Genomic DNA, 19,164 nt, shown 5'->3' with positions numbered 1-19,164 from the left:
GTGTGGATTTAGCCCCATGTCTCTGCCAGCAGTGGTTTCAGAAAAAGAATATTCTTCCTATTTCAGCCAGTGACTTATAAAACATCTAAGGGCAGCATTTCAGCTACATTTCAAAGTAACATCTTCAGCTAGAGCTGCCGGGGTGATTCCTTTACACCTTACTGCTCTCTTGGAGCCAGGAAGCTTGTACTCAAGCAGAGAAAAATACAAACACAGTTGATCTCTGAAACAGCCTGGCACACCAAAACAGGAACCAGAACATTTTATACAGTCTGAGGACCTTTTATTATATACTTATATATAAAAATATAAAATACACAGTTTAAAAGGACACAGTCTTAAGGTCCTACATGAGCTAAAACCTTAACCCAGGCTGGCTAACATCAAGATCAAAGGATCCCAGAGCTGAGAAGTACAAGCTAAATAATCATATTTGCTTTGCAAAGAGAGACACCTTACCCAGAGCCAATTTTACTCAAGTAAGAGGCAAGCAGCAGGGAGGCACTCCTGCTTGCCCTCTTTTCATCAGTTAGGAAAAATGATGCCCTGCATCAGCACTGCTGTTTCCCTGGGCTGGACAAGTTGCAGTGACAGGAGGTGGCTGAAGGCAGGGTTGGGTCAGACCAGCAACTGCCCAGCCACAAGACGAGTGAAAACTTCAGCATGTGTGTCTGTGTGTTTTGGCAATAGTAGCTCAGAACACTCCTGCAGTGCAAACTTTGAAAGTGTGCTCCACTTCCATTTTGGAGCTGCAAAATGGAGCAGTTCCTTCCACTTTTAATTTCTTATCAGTTTTATTTTTACTTCTCAAGACCTGTTCAAAATCTGCAACTTTTCATAGCCTAGATACTATTTATTAAAATAAATACTAAGTATGTGTATAAACCCATCTAAAATATAACCTCCAAAGAATTGCTATCAAATTGTTAACAGAGATAACTGGATAGACAAGCACTAGATCATCACAAAGAAACCTCAGAACAGCAGTTAGGATGTTATTCACCCACAGTAAAAACTTCTGATCTCCTCAGTCATGTGCTTGTTTGATCCCTGAAAGGTGGTTTGTATCCATTTCATGCTCTTCTTTTTCTCAGCTAACAGCCAGTTAATTGTACATACTCTGTATGCTTATGTTCATTCCATTGCTACATGAAGCCAAACTCCACAGCACTAGCATAACACATTTTATGGCATTGCATTTTAGTAGCTGGCTTCGTATAGCACAAAGGCAAATATGTTTATTGGTTTTAAGTGTTCTGCCTTTGGATGTAATTTGCTGTTCTCATTCTGACACTGTTAAAGATGAGTAGAACAAGACCATCTTTCTTTCTTGTACAGCATTTTACTTGTAAGCTACCACATGCTCCTCTTTCACCCAGTCTCTAGTTCTGTCATGCTCATAAGCAGAAACCTACAAAAGCTTTTCACAATTCAACATTCAGGTAAATAGTAAAAGAAATTATGATCCTGCACAGCAACAGATACTTTCATGACTCTTTCCTTCACTTCAGGTGATCAGCTTGTGGAAAACAAGAATAGGTAACTGAAATCTTCCTGGCCTTATAAATATTCCTTGCCAGCTTTGTGCCTTTCTCTCTTCCCTCTGAAAAATCTTTTAATTACCCATGTCCAGACCCTGTTTCCAAGAGAAATTAATTTATCTTTTTTTTTTTAAAGACCCATTAGTTTAAACATTAGTGGTAACCTGCTCTAAAAATGCAACAAAATTTCTCCAAAAACCCCCTGAAGCACAAGTGTGGACTCTACTGAGTGTCGAGACCTGATGCTGCACAACCTTCTCAGAAGGAGTGCTGAGACTGAGCTCTGTTCCTTCACCCACATCCTGCACTCCACGAACCACCAACCCAGGGGAAAACCTGCTTCTCCCCAGCCCTTTCCCCCCACAGAGGAGGAGGAAATTAAGCCGAAATGACAGGAAAGCTTGGACAATATGTGCCTTCCTCCTTTGACAATTATGGGGCTTAGGAGAAAAATTCCTAATTTTGACGATTGCAGGCAGTTCCCCTTTCCCCATACTCACCAGCTGCGCTATTACTAAGCATTAGGGAGCCTCAAAAAGTATTTTATGGGAAAGACTGGGTTTATTCATTCTCAGCTCACCCACTCGCTTTCATTTTAGGTTGCTTGGCTTTTTGACTACAACTCAGCCTGATGCATCTGGGATGTACACTTGAAATAGATGGGTGAGGAAAAACCAGATGACATACACTTGCTGCAGGAAGCTGGAAGGAGAGGAAACAGTCTACACTGGCTGTCTTTACGCTGCCCACAAGACCACACCAGCCAGGTAGGCTCAACTTCTCCCTCCCTGGGTCTACACAAAAATTTCATGGACATCAGGTAGGAACTAGGGGAATTACAGGAGAATGGCTCAGATCTGACCTATAGGCTATAAGCAATGAATTTTAGCAAAACATAACATTTGTTGCCCTACCCATGTTCAGCACCCACCCTCTCACTTCTACCAGTCTGCTGCTTCCCACAGCACTCACCTGCCGCTACACCACAACTTACCCAAAATCCCCCAGACAACCTACTGCCTCAGCAACTGCCTTTTTGTCTCCCTACTTCCTCCTGCCGACAGGTGGGATGCCTGGAAACACAAGGCAGCTGTGATAAATTAGGGAAATTAAAAAGGAGGCTGTGGAAATCCCTGAAGAATAGGAGAGAAGGACATATCTGTGTGTCCTTTGCCTTTGCATTACTTCCTAGGAAAGGCTGGTGGAAGTTGGAGTTGGCAGCTTCCTCATCCCTGATGACTCCTGGCTTGAAGCCTGTCACGCCTGGGTTACAAGTTCAGGCTGGCTGCAGTCTTGGCCTGATCTCTCATGCCCTTTGGAGAATGGGTTCAAATCCCCAAAGCTCACAGCAGTGTGTTAGGCTGCTCTGTGGAACTTTTGTGCCCTGGCTCCTGGCAGGTCTCTCCTTTGACCCATCAGAAACATCTCCTCAGCCAGCACTCCTACAGAATGCTGACCTGTTTCAGACTGTCCCACCACCCCATTTTGAGCTTGCAATGTTAAAATAAAGGAATAAATAAACTTTCAAAACCCCAGAAAATACAAAACATGAGTTTCATTATGCAGATCCCCATAGACAGTCTGTCTCAAATAAATACTTTACAGCTTTTTTCCTACAAAATGGAATATTAAAATGTAACAAAATAAATAATTATCTAATATAAATCATCCTTTTTTGTATTTCTCTTGGGGAGAAGTCACAGCAGGTTTCCCTGGAAGCTCAAGGTGCCATTGTAAGAAGTTTCTGTCTTGCATGCGTAGGGTGGACAACTGCTCAGTTGTTCAGTGGTGCACCAGGGTTGGGCAGGCACCACGGGACCTCGCCTGCCCACAGCTTCATACTGTCCACACTTCTTGGCCTTGGTACAGCCAGGAATAACCTAACAGAAGAGAGGTTGTTGGGTTTTTTTCCTTCTTCAAAATATATGGATATTTTAAGAATAGGGGTAAAGATCCAGGCTGTGCACATTACGGAATAGGTCCTTGCACATCTCTGTGTGAAGACAGACTAAAGTTTTCCCCTTGTAACTCTCCCATCACGCTCAAGCTTGGACCTTGAGGCATGGTACCCGTGGAAAAAGACATATATCACATTTTCCTGCCACTGCTTTTTGTCACAAAATACCCATCAAAAGTAAGGGTGCACACTCTGGGCATATTCCATGAGGAGGCTGAGATGTTTTCAGCATAAAACTGGGCTGCAATTTTCTGAAATTATTTTTTGTCAGTTTACCTCTGCCTTGAGCTTGCCTCCTTCACCTGCTGTGCCAGGACTCTGATGCAGTGTGGCACCTTGGGCTTTCTGTTCAGAAGCACACTCTTCCTCTAAAGACCCCATGTTTTTTGATACAGGTCTTCAAAGCTGCTTCCTCTGCGAGCTGTGCTGGCCTTGCCAGAGGGAGTTTATTTTAGGAGTGCAGAAGAACGGGGCAAGTGCGTGGCCACTGCTTGCACAACTGCTCTGTGCATAAATATAGTAACAGAGTGACGCTTCCCCTGCAGCATGTCTTGTCATTGGGAAAGTGGATATTTTCTAGTCGTCATCACTGTTGGATGCCTATGGGCCTAAGTACCTTCAGGTTTCCCCTTCCCAGTGTGCTCCTACCCAGCTGACTGGCTGGGGGCTGATCCCTTCATCCCTCCCTGCTGTAAGTGCAGCCTGGGCTGGACAGCATGCAGTCAGCTCCAGAGTGGCTGGGCAGAGATGGGTCCCAGTGGCGAGCCCTGCCACTGGTGTGGATGAGCCCTGCAGCAGCCTGGGGAAAGGCAGACCTACCCAGCATGGCCGGGCTGGGTTTCTCTCCGGGTCCCGTAGGTGCCTGAGGCAGTGGTGGAGGAGGCAGGCAAGAAAGAGAAGTGAAGTCAGGGGGACCAGGACCCCCACTGCAATGGCAATGGGTGGTGCCACACTGCTGTCTGGACCTGTGGGGAAAGCACAGAGTACTCAGTTTGTGCATAAAGAAAAGAAAACAACCCAAACCCATTTCAGACATCCCTTGGCCAGTCCCCAGGGTGAGACAGGGTGAATAGGGGCACTGGAAGCACATGCCAACATGCACACAAGCAGCACCACCAGCAGACCTGTGTTTGGGGAACGATGCCACGGTTGGGTGTGTGGTATCCAACCCCTTTGAGCTATCCAAAGCTGCACGTCCTTTTGATGTGTCAAGGCTGTGTGACAGGGAAGCCCCACAAGTCCTCTGCAGAGGTAGGGGGGCTGGGAGACATCACAGTGTGCAGGTTACCCAACAAGCAGTAAGACATTGTACACCATCGCCAAGGGTGTTTGGATGCTCCTTGGGACATCCTTCATCCCTCCCCAGCCCAGCCTTGGCTGCTTTTCCAGATGCTTGTTCCCCACCTGCTCCCCAACCCTCGGAGGAGTTTCCTGATCTACCCCTAGGTGGTGTTTCATGGTCTGATCCCCGCCTCAGGACAAGAGGAGTGTTGCATGCTGACCTGGCACCACAGTGTCCACAGGCAGGACCAGGGTCATGTTTAGAGAGGGGTGTTGGATCACACAGGAGATGGGATACTCCTGGAGGATTTTGGAGTGGGTGTGGGTGAAATTGCTGATGACAGTCACGGTCTGGTTGCCACTGATGTGGTACTCCCTTGGTTTCTCCTGCAGGATGCCGGGAAGGAGCCAGGTGATTTTTGGAGCTGGTTTCCCTGTTGCTGAGCAACTCATCCTTATCACTTTCTCAGAGGTCTCAGGATTGTCTGGACTGGGTATTAGCTGAGCCTCCACTTTGGGGTCCAAGATGTCTGTAAAACGCAAAGTGACAAAATCCATTATTTTCTGCTCACATTTGAGCAAAGAGCACCTATATTTATCATAATCTTGAAGGACAATCTTGTTATCTAATTTTGCCTCCCTCCCACCAAAGCCTCAGCAGTGACAAATACACGTGAAAATGATCAGGCAGCAGTCTGGAAATGAAAAGCTTGTCAAAAACAAAGGACAAGAGGGTAGAAGCAGCTGTGTTTTGCTTCTATTATTAACGGCGGCAGTGCAGCATCCCAACTGAGAAGTGGTGATTATGGTTGAGTAAAGAGCAACAGGTAGTGAAACCATGAAACCACATGTCCTCCTTTCTCTGAAAGGGCTGAACTGCTTCAGAGAGTCAAAATATTTGTCCTTTTCTCTTAAGTGTATCTGCAGAATTAGCTTTATTGCTGTTTGAGATGTGCAGGCTTGTGGACCAAAGGACTAAATGCAAGATAGTGATAGTGAATTTGTATGTGGTCACACCACAGGATTTCACCTGTGGAAGTTTTGTGCTTGGGCAACTTTCTTTCCTCTAGTGTTGGGTTTTGGGGACATCATGGTATCCCTCAAAACCTTCATTAAAGATCATTTCTTCTGAACTCCTTCTCACACTAGAAGATTTGTGGATGCTCTCACATTTAGTCTTAGCCATCAAGATGGACGAACTAGGAGCAACATTCATGCTTACTCACGTGAAGCCTGTTTGTTGGTTTCTATTTATACAAACTGTATTTGCAAGGATTAAAGAAAGAGGAGGCACGCAGGAAGCTGTTTTCCACCTGGGTAGAAATCCAGGAGAGATCTGAACACATAAGGACATATCTATCTCCTGTGGAAAATGACCTGTTTATTCCTTGCCCATAAAGACATACCATAATTTAGGTCAGAAAAGACCTCTGTAGGTCATCTAGTCCAAGTCTCTGCTCAAAGCCAGTCTGATTAACTCAGTTTGCTCAGGCCAAGATCTATAAGGGCATATATTTCCATTAGGGAGTGCAATCCATAGGTTTCCGTATGGCAGCTCACCAGCCTGCGTTCTACTTCAGTGAATGTGATGATGACATAGAGGTCCAAACCCCACCCTACTTACAGCCGCCTGTTTCTGAAAATATTAGTTTTTTTAACCATTTAAGTGCAGTGGCAATTCTAGCTTCATTCAAGTCTGAGCTAAGATGATCTCTCATTTAAAAAGTATCTGTTACTATGTTTAGTAGTAGTCCATGTATATATTACTATTTACATAGCAAAAATAACAATGATCAGCACTATATTTATGCTGAAATTAATATATGTCCCAACACTAGCAACGTATTACTGTCATTTAGGAATCCTACTTTTTAACATTAAAAAATCTGTTTATTCTTCTTTGGAAAATTATTCTTTTTCCTTTTGGGAAGTAAATGAACATTTGCATATGAATGAAGTGTAGAAGACACCAAATAATCCTCTTAAAGGGGAAAAAAGGCTTGTGCCAGATGCATAATGGCATCTAGAAACTCCTGGTACAATTCCAGATGCACCTCTTGAGGTTGTCTGGATCCTCTAAGCCCTAACTGCCAGAGGGTAGAAGCAAGACATTGTATACCATCTGTTTTGCATTTTTTTCTTTATGGCTAGATCTCATTTATTTACTATGGTCATGCCATCTAGAAAAAAAAGAGTGGGCATTTCTCATTTTTTGCATCACCAATAGACAGAAACTCAAAACCCGCAAGCAGAGTTTATGAAACCTGCTAGTGTTGCTCTGAGAGCAACTAGAAAAGTGTGTAGGGGAATTTCAGCTGGAACTTCTCAAAATCTCCTGTGTATGAAAAGACAAGTGTCACAAACAGTTTATGTTTTGATTAATAAATGATCTCTTAACTTCTTCTTTCACTCACGGGATGCATAAAAATAACATGTCACCCCACAGCATTAAGTTCAAATATTAGCCTGCAACATGCAAAAGCAGTAAAGGAAAGCTGTCACAGATGTGTCCAGAAGGGATGAGAAAAATTGCCCAGTATCTTGGCAGAAACACATGCACTCCGCATGTGCTGTTCTGACTAAGCAGCCCTCTCGCTTCCACATTGGACCCCAAGAAATGTCTGTCATTTGAAAAAAACCCTGTAGGGTTTAGCTTCTTCTCAGGAAGAGTCTGTAATAGATGCACGGTCAAAACCTGTAAGTGCTTGCTTTTGCAGTACAGTCTTCCTACACTGTTAGCGTGTGCCCGCTGTTGGTATTCGATGCATACACTTAAATTGAGTCCTTCTTTTGTCTGTCATCAAAATATGAGTTTCCAGTGAAAAAGTACCCGCAAGAGATGTTGTGCACAAGTACTTGCTTTAGTAGCTCTTGCAGAGCAGTAGGGTAATTGTTCCCAAATTGGAGCTGTGTTGGAAAGTATTGGAAAAAGGGACTAGTCTGGTGAAACACATCAGCTTTGATTTTCTGTAATGGCCTTCTGTAATTAAAGGGAGATTCTCAGGTCAAGACATGCTTATTATGTTTAAAGGCTTGACAGTGATCTCTGAGAGACTGATAAAACTTTTTAGGAATTACAGTGATGATTACAGTACCACAATGATGACAGTACCACAATGATGACAGTATCACAATGACAGAAAGTCTTTTCCAACCATATGGGTGTTCACCAGCAACACCATGCCTTGGTTTCCCTGTCTAAGAAATAGTGATGGCATTTCTGTGCTGTACTCAAGACTTCCAGCCAAATGGTGCCATCTACAACGCAGACAGATGGTTTCTGAAGATGGCCCAGCAAATGCCTGGGGAATTTTGTGACCCACCAAGTCTTGCCCATTCTAGTGTGGCACATCATCTTCTCTCTGTGCCTGCTCACTTGATCCCTTTCCTGGGGATCATTCTGATGACTGTTCAAAAAAGACTTGCCAAGCACACTTGAAACTGTTCTTTTCCAAAATGGGCTTTGCTACAGGTTAGGAAATTCCTGCTTCTTGGGTTTGCTGTTTTCAGCCAGGCAGGTCTGAGATTTCTTCAGTCATACCTGTTTCTTTTTTTCACAGTGTCGTATCCAGTTCTTATGTGTTTCACTTCCCCCATCACGCAGTGACGGTGCCTGTCCCAGAACAACCCCTCTTGGGAAGGCTGTTGTAATCTGGCAATTACCAGCTTGTAAACTCCCTGGCAGTCCCCTCTTGAGGACAAAGGCATGGCAGTGTTTCATTTTCAGCTGATGATCCTGGCTTGGTCACCTTGCTCTGAATCCCTTCTGCTGGCTTGACAGTCTGGCACAGGGAGTCCTCTGGACTTGCTCAGACAAGTTCTTCCCATTGTTATGGGTTGGGAAATAAGGAAGTAAGACTGGCTTTTAAGTATCATCGCATAAATTAGCTTCAATGAAATATGCCATATGTGAACCAAAAATCTTCTGTCTCAGTGCCGAGTACTTAGTTTATTCATGGTGGCCCTCCAAGACATGTTTGATAAACATGTAGACATTTAAGGGTGGCCACCATGACCCCCATGAGCCAGCCTCTGGCAAGCCTGTGTTGATGCAGCAGCAGCAGCTCATGCCCGCCCACAAGAGAGGTGAAACACTTCTCAGCTGATGTGTTTTTGTCTCAGATACAGGAAGAGATGCTCACAGAAGTGTGTGTAGAAGCAGAAAAACAGAGGTTTTTTTTAAAGTACTGTGCTGCTAATGAGTGAATCATAGCCACAAGGCTGGTGATTTTGGGAAATATTTCCTTCTCTTGGATAAACAAACAAACAAACAAAAACCAAACAAATCTGCGTTTAAATTTACATGATAAATGAGAAAGGGATCCCTTTGCAAGGCACTTCCATATGTTCTTGTAATGTATAAATCAGTGTTTACCCTCTAAATGACTGAGGACTTGGTGTTTTTAGGAACACCTTCCTCTTCACATCTGAAATACTGAGTGAATTTCTCCTAATTTCTCTTTTCTGCTCTAGGAGCTTTCCCACAATAGAGGAAAAGGATTATTTGTTGCAGAGTTGATTTTCCCTTGTATTTCTCCCCCCGACCCCCACCCTTTCTCTATTGCTTAAATCATCTTTCCCCTACAAGCTGGGGACATCTTTTTTTCCACACAGAGGATTCTTGGCACATGGATATGTGTGTGGGCATGTGTCTCTGTCAGCAGAAGGTACTGGGGATAAAAAAAACACTCTGCAGGAGTCATATCACCACCAGCAGGTCCCAGACACTGATGTTTTCAACATGGGATGTGATCTTTGGCCAACCTCCCCACAGCAGAGTCAAGGGTGAGAAGGTCAGGACCCAACAGGATAACCTTGGAACATATTTAACACTTTCTCACTAGCAGAAAACCCAGAGCCTACCTCAAAAAAGAAACAGTTTTTCACTCTTGGTCCTTTTGAGTTAATCTGTCTGTATTTCAGCTTGTACTTGCTAGTTGACAATTTCATATGAAGATGTCAAATATTGCCACCTTGACTCATGATTTATTCTAACTCTCTTCTTGAAGCTAACTGATACTGTCCCGCACAAGATATTAAAGCTAAAGCTTTAAAGTTTTTTTTTGCACCCCTTTCCTGAGCCCAGCCTAACTGCTGTCATTTTTACTGTATCTTCAAAATGAGCTTCCAGATACTCTGGTCATGCATACGCTTCTCTGCCTTTTGAATACTTTGAATTTTTTTTAAGACTAAAGGCAGTGTAAGAAAAAAAAAAGTCTGATTTCCAGGCTTAGAAGGTGAGCGCAGCAGTGAAGGGAAGCAGAGGAGCGTGGAGTTCATGGTTGCGGCAGGCCATCTGTCAGCTCAGCACATGGCCAAGGAAACTTGGAGGAAGTCATGGGTTACATGTCAGTATTTGGATCTCGCTGTTGTTGACTTAAAGGGGAAGAAAATTAAAGAACCGTTGAACACTGGTTTCCCATCAGAGATAAAACCAGAGAGGGAGGGAGAACCAGGGAGGAAGCTGAGCCACCTTTCCCACAGCAATTTAGCAATGACCAGTGGTCAGGGAAGGTTTTTTCCAGAGAAAACAACTTGGTCCTCAGGTGACAGCCCGTATGTGATTACGATGCCTTACCATAAACCTGGAGACACATCCTGCCAGTGACAGCTCCCGAGGGGAACGTGTTGAATATGCACTTGTAGCATCCTTCATCTTGGAGGGTGACTCCATGAAGAGAGATGGCTGAGGCTTGTAACTCACTGCGGGCAAAACTCACGTGGCCAACATAGCCCTTTGCTATCTTTTGGCCATTCATCGTACTGTAAGTCGCCATGTTGTCTTCAGCCCCGTCGGTCTCCTTCTGCCAGGTCACCTGTAGCACATCTTTTCTTGTGACCAACTGGCATGAAAATGTAATGTTTTCTCCTGCCCGGACCGACTGGACCTTTCTGTGCATCACCTGCACGGAGCCTGGGGGAGAAGTAGGTGCCTCACTCAGTGTTTTTCACCACCCTTCTGCAACCAATCCCCAGCAGAGGCCCCCCAGCCCTTCACCCTCACTCCTGAGCAGAGCAGCTCCAGAGGGTCTCTCTGCCCCTCTATCCAAGGACAAATGAGAACACAGCTTGAAAGAATTGCCCTGAGAGTCCTGTTGGACCTGACACCTCTCACACAAAGCACCTCACCAGCCTGATACCTGTGCTGCAGAGAGAGCCACCAAGAAAGGCAGCTCTGGTGCTGGGAGTAACTGTTTTCTGTCTGCTGTGACTGTTATCCCATGGGGACCTGTGCAGAGGTTCCTTAAACATTCAGCTGTGCTAACCACCAAATGGCCACTGGTGCATTACAGCTTGCTGAGCCCTCCTGCAGCACAGAGAAAAGCCATAAAGCTGCTAAAAATTCTTATGTGTATCGCTATACATTGCACATCCACAGATACTAACAGGAGACCAGAAAAAAAGAAGGAAAAAGTGAGGCAGGGAGAAGTGGAGACAAACTGCCTCTGTCCTGCTATTTCAGGCTCAAGGCTGTGAAGCTGGGAAGCAGCTGAGACCCTGAAGGCCCATGGACAGAAAACTTTCATAGCAAAAATGCCATAGTATTAAAGGTCTCCAGGGAATTGGGAAAAAAAAATCACTATCCTCTTCCAATTCACAGACACATGTGGAAAAAACATTAAGGGGACAGGCAAGAACAAAGGATGCTCTCAGGTTTGACAGCTAATCTCCACAGTGCTCTTAGGATAGCAGTTTTCAAAATTTGTTTATGTACATCAGCATGGGAAGGGATATATCAGTAGGGACAGTTACAGCATTGAAAACATATAACTCAACGTAAAAGAAAGGGAAGCATCTTTGCAGGTTTTAAAGAGCAGTGAGGCTGCCTGCCGTGCCCAGAGGTACACCCAACAAAGTTGCTCAGGTCGTATCCCCTCTGTGTCTGTGGCCATGGCCAGGCAGATCTCCACAGGAGACCAAGAAGCCAGCTGTGAAGCCATGCCAGTCATTTTGCTTTTCAAAGAACCTTGGTGCCATAGACAGAATATAAACCATGACCATGGAAGCTATTTTGAAGCAAATTCAGGCTTTTCTATATACTTTTTAAATACAAAACCAAATGTAACACATCCACAATTTTAGTTGCCTGAGCAGCCAGCTACAAACACCACGTCCATCACTACAAATAATTCTGTCCTAGCTAAAACAGATCAGTGCCACACTCTGACTCAGATCGCAGCCACAACAGGAGATGAAATCAGACTTCACTCATACGGGTCATTGGGAGCATTTGGACATTCACCTGGTTTGTGATTCGCAGATTTTAAATAAATTTGTACATCTGTTTGCAGTTTACAAATGCACTGGTGGTACATTAAAAAGCAAATGCTGTCAACAGAGTGACATGTCTGAAGCCCCACACGAGCAGTGCGGTTGTGTGCAGCACCACAAGCACCCTGTCACCACTGGGCTCACCCCGGCAAGGTAGCAAAGGGGGACACTGCAGTGCCAACAGTGCAGGCTGGCAGGGCCACCAAGATCTCTAATGCTGTTAAAATAACAATACAGACAGACAGACAAGGGAGTTACCTGACACGAAAGTCCAGATGCTGAAGAGGAGCAGACAAGAGACCATGATCTTAGCTGTGCCCTCAGTGAGATGAGCGAGTGACTGATCCATTAAGCGCAGCTTCCCCTTTTTATACACTTCATTCTTACTCTAGGGACATTCCCCCTCACTGCATATACGGTAATAGGCACCTCATAAAAACCTCCTGCCCCTCCAGCAATCAGCTGAATAACAAAAATTTCACGGGATGTGACAACAAATGTCAGAGCCAGAGACCAAAGATTTCCCAGCCAGGTTGCTAGATGGACAGGGGTAATGGGGTTATAAGGCTGGGTTTTTCACAAGTGCCTTTTCCATAAGGTTAGGGTTTTGCAAGTGCTTAAATACAAGCAGGGGGGTTGGACCAGATGGTCTTTAAGGTCTCTTCCAACCCAAACCGTTCTATGATTCTCTAATTTCTAAGCTGGCTGAGCATCCAATGTCTGCAAGGAGCAGAAGGAAAGGCCACACTGGCTCTGACTTGAGCTCAAGGAAATTAGCTCAGGTCAATAGTCACGCTGAAATGTGTATTACCAATGCCCCCAACATGTAACCCAGAGGACCCAGTAAGGGGTCTGCACCCCTAAATCAGTGTAAATCAGTGGAGAGCCAAGAGCTGCTGAAGCTGATATAACACTAGTCTTTTTCCAGGCAAGGAGACCAGAGCAAGCCAAGCGTCCAAACCAGCGCCTAGGTCTCAAGTTATCTTGGGGAAAAAGCAGAGCATTGGTCTCCCCTCTCCTCCATTCAGGTTGCTCCCATCACTGCAGATCCATGTTCCTTCTCCAGCCCTGTCCCTCAGAAAGACAGGGCTACTGTCTCGCAAGCACACCCCTTCCTCTCCACCCTCACTTGAGATGACATAAAAATAGCTCATACAGCTATTCTGAGTCATTGTTTTTGTGCTTTTTTGCTTCGTCATTTTTGCGCCTGTATTTCTCTTTTTCTGCCAGCTGTGATCACATTGCTGAAACCAACAAAACCCTCATCCCCCAGGTCACTCATGCACCACGTGATGGGGCAACCAGCTGGTGAGACCTCCTTTGCTAATCAAACTTGTACTGGTAAACCAAGTTTCATGTTTCTGTTTTCTGATTAGATGTCTTATATTTTTGCAAATTCTTACTACTGCAAATGACTATGATTGCATTAAAAATGCTTTCTTTTACTCAAATTACCTCACAGATTAACCTTGATTCATGCAAATAGGTTGGGGGAAGCCAACAGGCCCAAATCATAACGTGACAAATAAAATTCTCAGACAGGCTTACACATACACAGTTCCTTCTCTGCTCCCAAGTAGTAATTAATAAACTGCAAATAAAAATAGCTCAAGTATCAGTATTCCTCTAAAGAAACATTGGACTAGATGATCCTTGTGGTCCTTTCCAACCTGGTATTCTATGATTCACTTTTGAGTAGGTTCAATAATTCATTCCCGTCACTCTGCAAACTATGATTGCTTCATACCATTGTCTTTCTCTTTTGAGGTATCACATCTCGTTTCCCTTTCCTTGAGTTATTTTCATAGTTGCATTTTCATGCAAGACTTCTGGAAGTGCATTCTGGCCTGACCAAAATGTGAAATCAACGGAAAATGGTTCTTTTGGGGCTTGCCAAACCATTTTACAGCTATTAAGCAATGCAAATAGCTCCAACAGGCTCTGGACCAAGGCTCTGAACCAAGTCAGAGGGAAAGCTGCCAGCTTTGAAATGGAAATTCACAAGCAAATATTTAATTTCTGATAGTCAGTCTCTCAGAACTTCCAAAACTGAAGAAAGCACTGAAGATTTGCTGAAACTCTTTTTGCACCAGTTTCCTAGCAAGGTGCAAGTGACCTATGCAAATATTTACTCCAGGATTTGCTGGTGTCCTCATCTTAGCTCTGCTACAATTTTGAAACAAAAGATTAACAGAAGAACTTTCCACAAGCTTGCAGACACTGTTGATGAAGTCCTCATAGCTGAACTTCACCACTTAGTGATCACAAAAGGAACTGCACTTGATTTAAATATAAAGAACTGCAAGCTCAGTTGATGTGTCTTTCTGCTCATAGGAAACGTTCTTGCCAGCTTTAATACTTTTATTTTCTATCAGAAAAACCATGAAAACTTGGGTGCTGCTACAGCAAACACCTTCCCATATACTGCAAACCTTCAGTCTTAGCAATATCCAAGCAGAGGACAGAGATGGCTATTGCGATTGGAAAAAACTGTGTTGACTTTAAGTAGTTTACAGTATCCCCTACCTGGTGATATAGAGCCACGTACTCTGGCTGCTCCTTTCAGGCTCTGCCTCTCCTCGGACAGCTCCTGGCACTGAAGGGTTCCCGGGCACACGAAGACCCCCCTCCCAGCCTGTATGCCTGTGTGCCTACATATGCATCCGAGTGCTGCAACATTTTTTTCTGAACCCCACCTTCCTCCAGGGTGCAACCAACCTCAGCAGTTGATTCATCACTTTAAACATGAGGCAGGCAGGGATGTGAGGTGCACTCATTAACCCCACCACTTATTTCAGTTTTGTGAGTGTATCTTTAAGTGCAGTTATTCAGACAGGTCCTGATCTGTTGGTCTTTGCATAGGTTTTTGGAGGATTACAGACCTACTCCTTGCTTGTCAGTCAGATCCCATGTCATCCTACTTCAGTCACACAACAGCTTCATTTCTGAGAACTGCACACCTTGCCTGAGCTTCAGGCACTTTCCAAAGCCAGTGAAAGCTTCGGACTAAATTAGGCAGAACACAGTTCTGCAAACACTGCTTGAAAAACCCAGTGATGTACAGTCGTCCCTTCCTTCCTGCTGCACAGGGATGGTCTCTCTAGTTCCCAGTAAATCAAAAAAGGACATACAAGAACTAATTGCACAGTCACTAAATGATAACATTTCTACACAGCCTAGTGAGTAATTATATCAATAAATCACACAGTTGCACTTCTGGAAAATGTTGCCGACAGTAGCCACTCAGGCACAATTGTAGTCTAAACCATAGTTTTTTCAACCATCCAAACCCAGGTTAACAGCTGAGTAACTGCCTACCTTGTCAGCAGGATTCAGTGCTGTCTCTCAATGCATTGCCTGTAGAGAGTACAAAACAGAGGGAGATGATAGTTTCATCCACCTCTGAACTGTAGGGACTACTGGAGTTTGATCTATCAGTACTAGAAGTAGGTACAACTATTGGGAGGCAGCTTGTCAAGTGCAATTGAACAGTCCTGGCACTTTATAATGTGTTCACAAATAATGCCTGTGTATAGCAAATCCCTCTACGTCTCAGCTGGATTTGTAGAGCTGCAGTACACTGGAGTAAAGACAGTGGCTGCATCCACCAACATGCTCTCCTGACTGTGTCACTGCACCAGGGTGGGCTGTGGCAGGACCTGCAGTCAGTAGCCAAGGGATGCTGCAGGACCAGGTGATGCTCATTTGGGAAGGGTTACATGCAAAGTGTCACGTTTGTCCACAGGTTTTAGATCAGATGGCACGAGGGTAGTTTGTACACAGCCAGCCACAGCTGTTTAGCCTTGGTCATGTTTGACTTGAAAGTATTTGATTCACTGTCTCTTCCAAATTGGGCTCCCTCCCTTCACTACCATACTGCTGTCAGCTGCAGTAGAGGACTGCAAATTGCAGCTGCCAGCACTGAAATCTGGTGTGGGAATGCCTAGAAAAGGGCAAAAGAGAAAGGAAGGAGGCGTGATGCTTAGTTGAGACCTAGCTCGTGATGGTGTACATGTATCTGCAAAACCACGTTACCAGGAGATGGCACACATCCAGTTAACCACTTAACACTTCTTACCTTTGTGTTTTGGTGAAATTTCTGATGACACCTGAAGTCTTACAGAGACTTTTTTTTTTCTTTTCCAGCAATGTACCAGAATTATGACATGTGACTTGACACATACTCACTCCCTGAACCATCAGCCCTGCAAACTGTATTTCTGGTTCTTCTATATTATTTTTTCTTCCTCATAGCACAAGAGGAAGAAAAAGGGATTAAAAAAAGACAAAAAGGAGAGGAGAAAGCAAAACCAGATCACATTGGAAAGCTTCAGCAGCAAAAGCTGTGCTTTGCTGGGGTTTGAAGTGTTTGTTCTCTACCAAACACACACCATTTGATTTGTCACACCATTTCTCAGAAGAGCAAGATGGGCAGGCATGTGGTTTCCTCTTGCCTAAAGCACCCCACGTTGCTGTTTCAGTCAAGGGATCCTAGAGGGAGACTATGCTGCAACCCACTAGTCACTTTGTGGAGGCCACCAGCACCAGCACGCCCTTGCTGGCCTTGGCGCTCCAGGAAGCCACGTCACTCATCCATTCCTCCCCTCTTCCTCTCCCACCCCCACTCATCAGTGCTTGTCTGTAGTAAAGACTTTGGGTTTTTTCTTTTTTAAGTGCACAATATCTGGGTGCTGCATGTGCTTATGGTGTGAGAGACAATGAGCCTCTTTGGTCACTGAGTTTCGTTCTGTAATACAGACGGTACAGAAAACAATTCAGCGAGGAGGGAAACCACATCCAAATTGGCTACCCAAGGGTGCAAAGATCCAGTGCAAGGATGGGAAACTGCCTACCAAAAATAAGGTAGGTTCAATACCTTTTTATATTTAATTACTAAACAAGAAGTCTAAGAGACGGATTTTATAAAAATGATACATGCAATAAATTTAAAGGACTGTGTAAGGCACCATGAGGAGCCTCTTGATTAAACAAAAGTCATTTAGCAAGCAAATTAACAATATCATTCTTAGTATGTCAAAGAGTATTGCCTTAGGAAGTTTTTTAGGGAGGTGTCTTCATCAGTAGGCTTTCAGCACAGAAACCCTGCTGAAGGGAGGAAGGGTGTTACAGGTGAGCAACACAAGGAGCAGAGAGTACTTGTCATCTGCTCCAAGTTTCCAGGTGGGAAAACTACACTTAGAGATTCACCTTGCCAACATTTATCTATTCTACCATGTTTCGTAAAGACAACCTTTTATATACGCTGTATATAAATAGATTAAATGATACAATATATTTAAATGGTGTACATGGTATAGATAAATACACTACAGTTATGAACAACGGTGGTTAGCAATAGATTGTCTCCTAAGGAGCTGTGAAGACAGAGGAGGATGCTCAGCAGGAGCCACCTAGGACAGGTGGGTTTCCTTCGGTGCCACCTGTGCCAGAGATGCTCAATGCAGGGACTCTGAGCACTGCCAGGCCCCGGCCAGGCTGCCCCTCTGCCATGGCCAACAGGTTGCCATCGCTGCCCTCCCTGGGGGAAGGGTTTCCAGCAGGACACCGCTGTTCAGTACAGCACTCTTTAATGTCACCAATAGAAAGGGAGGCAAATTATATTAGAAATTTCCCTGTTAGTTCAGTATACTAGAGCACTTGGATATTTTATCCTAGCCAAATAGAACATGCAGAAAAACTTGGGCTCTTGAAGTAGCACATTACAAAGCAGGGAAATAGTTACATAGCTGGAAATATTTAAGTAATAGTAAAGATCCCACCTCACCCCCTCCCCCTCCAACAAAACTGGCTTTCACTAACAAAACAGAAGAAGGTTTTCTCTGGGAAAGTGCAACTCACATGCTATTTTACAGCAACCTGGGATTTTCAAGGAGAGTGCCTAACCCCATGCACCTGAATATTATGAGAGGGGGAAGGCAAGAGGTAGATCCCTGGACACAAGCAGGTGAAAGCCAGCACTGCAACTGGCAGTGCTGCGTGGGGTGTCCGGGGCTGGCCCAAGTGGGCTGAGGAACCCCAGATTGGACCCCAGAACAATGCCGCTGCTGCATGTGGCTCTTTCACCCTCTGACCTTGCTGTGGTACACAGCAGTGTTTTGCCTGGCCTGGCTAGGCATAGGAATAGGAAGAGACACCTAGAAAAGGCAACACCACTTCAGAGTAGCAAGTGGCCTTGCTTTGCCTGATATTCATCTCACAGCCTTGCTTCTGCTAAATACTGTCCTAGCTCTTGGTCTGTGACTTTGTACTTCAAAGGGATGGTCATCAGGCCTCTCCAGTAACACCTCTGCTAGTAGAAACAACCAAAAAACCCACTGTGTGAGCAGATTATTTCCTTGAAGGCCCATAGAGAGGAAAATCCCCTCTCTTTCCCATTGTTTTCTTGGTAGATCAAATAAAAAGTTGTGCAATCTCTGAGTACTGTACTCTGATTACTTACTTGGTTTTAAGGATCTCAGATGAGGCACTTGATTGCCAAAATAAAATGTTATGCTTGTTTCCAAAGAGAGTGCATCCCTCACATCCCTGCAGGTCTGTGGCCAGAAGTCTAATGCATGACTGCTTTACCTGGCCTTGAGGGAAAAGGTGAAAGTCCCCAGACCATGAAGCCTTGCTCTCAGAAGCAGTTTGAGTTTAAACTAACAAACTCCATGTGAAGCTAGTGGGTCTTTACCTGTAGCATCGAGAAGCAGTGACGAGCTCATGAACCTGGTGGATCTCAGCTCCAGGCTTTTAGCTCCCAGGCTTGCTGAGGCCCCATTGATTTAAGTGTCTGTGCCACACTTACAGCTGGGACTCCTGGTGCTTTTGAAAACGTTGCTGACTGCTTTTTAGGAGCAAGAATCAGGCTATAGCGAGCAAGGTTTTCATAAAGCAGATTTTTCCTGGTAGCTGATGGGGGCTGTCTACCCACATCCCCCATCAGAGGGGAGGAGAGGAGAGGAAAGTCCACTGCTGTAAAAGGCAGCACCAGCACAGTGCTGTGTCATAGCCTGTGCTTAGGCAGCTCCACACCCTGCTTTCCTCATTACAAAAACTCTTCTGTAACAAATAACTGCCAGAAGTAACAGATGGAGAGCATTAACTAGCTGC

General features: G+C 44.7%; 1 protein-coding gene across 1 annotated transcript; it reads right to left on the bottom strand.

Annotated features, from left to right (window-relative positions):
- Window positions 1-2,335: 2,335 nt before the first annotated feature.
- LOC104540825 (OX-2 membrane glycoprotein-like) lies at window positions 2,336-12,400 on the bottom strand. Its single transcript, XM_010184724.1, has 5 exons — window positions 12,310-12,400; window positions 10,358-10,693; window positions 5,001-5,309; window positions 4,318-4,463; window positions 2,336-2,368 (listed from the first exon to the last, which is right to left on the bottom strand). Exons 1-5 carry the CDS (start codon window positions 12,398-12,400, stop codon window positions 2,336-2,338), a joined length of 915 nt encoding a protein of 304 aa, XP_010183026.1.
- Between the last annotated feature and the right edge of the window lie 6,764 nt (window positions 12,401-19,164).

This window comes from Mesitornis unicolor, unplaced genomic scaffold (genome assembly GCF_000695765.1).
Source record: "Mesitornis unicolor isolate BGI_N332 unplaced genomic scaffold, ASM69576v1 scaffold19795, whole genome shotgun sequence".
Lineage (NCBI taxonomy): Eukaryota > Metazoa > Chordata > Aves > Mesitornithiformes > Mesitornithidae > Mesitornis > Mesitornis unicolor.
The sequence above is the reverse complement of the archived record's forward strand: the minus strand, read 5'-3'. Positions and strand labels throughout refer to the sequence as shown.

Coding starts and splice junctions, on each gene's coding strand:
- LOC104540825 (XM_010184724.1), bottom strand. CDS start 12,400: ATGGATCAGTCACTCGCTCATCTCACTGAGGGCACAGCTAAGATCATG. Junction 10,694..12,309: donor CATCTGGACTTTCGTGTCAG/GTAACTCCCTTG, acceptor CTTCTCCCCCAG/GCTCCGTGCAGGTGATGCAC. Junction 4,464..5,000: donor TGTGGACACTGTGGTGCCAG/GTCAGCATGCAA, acceptor CTTTCCCCACAG/GTCCAGACAGCAGTGTGGCA.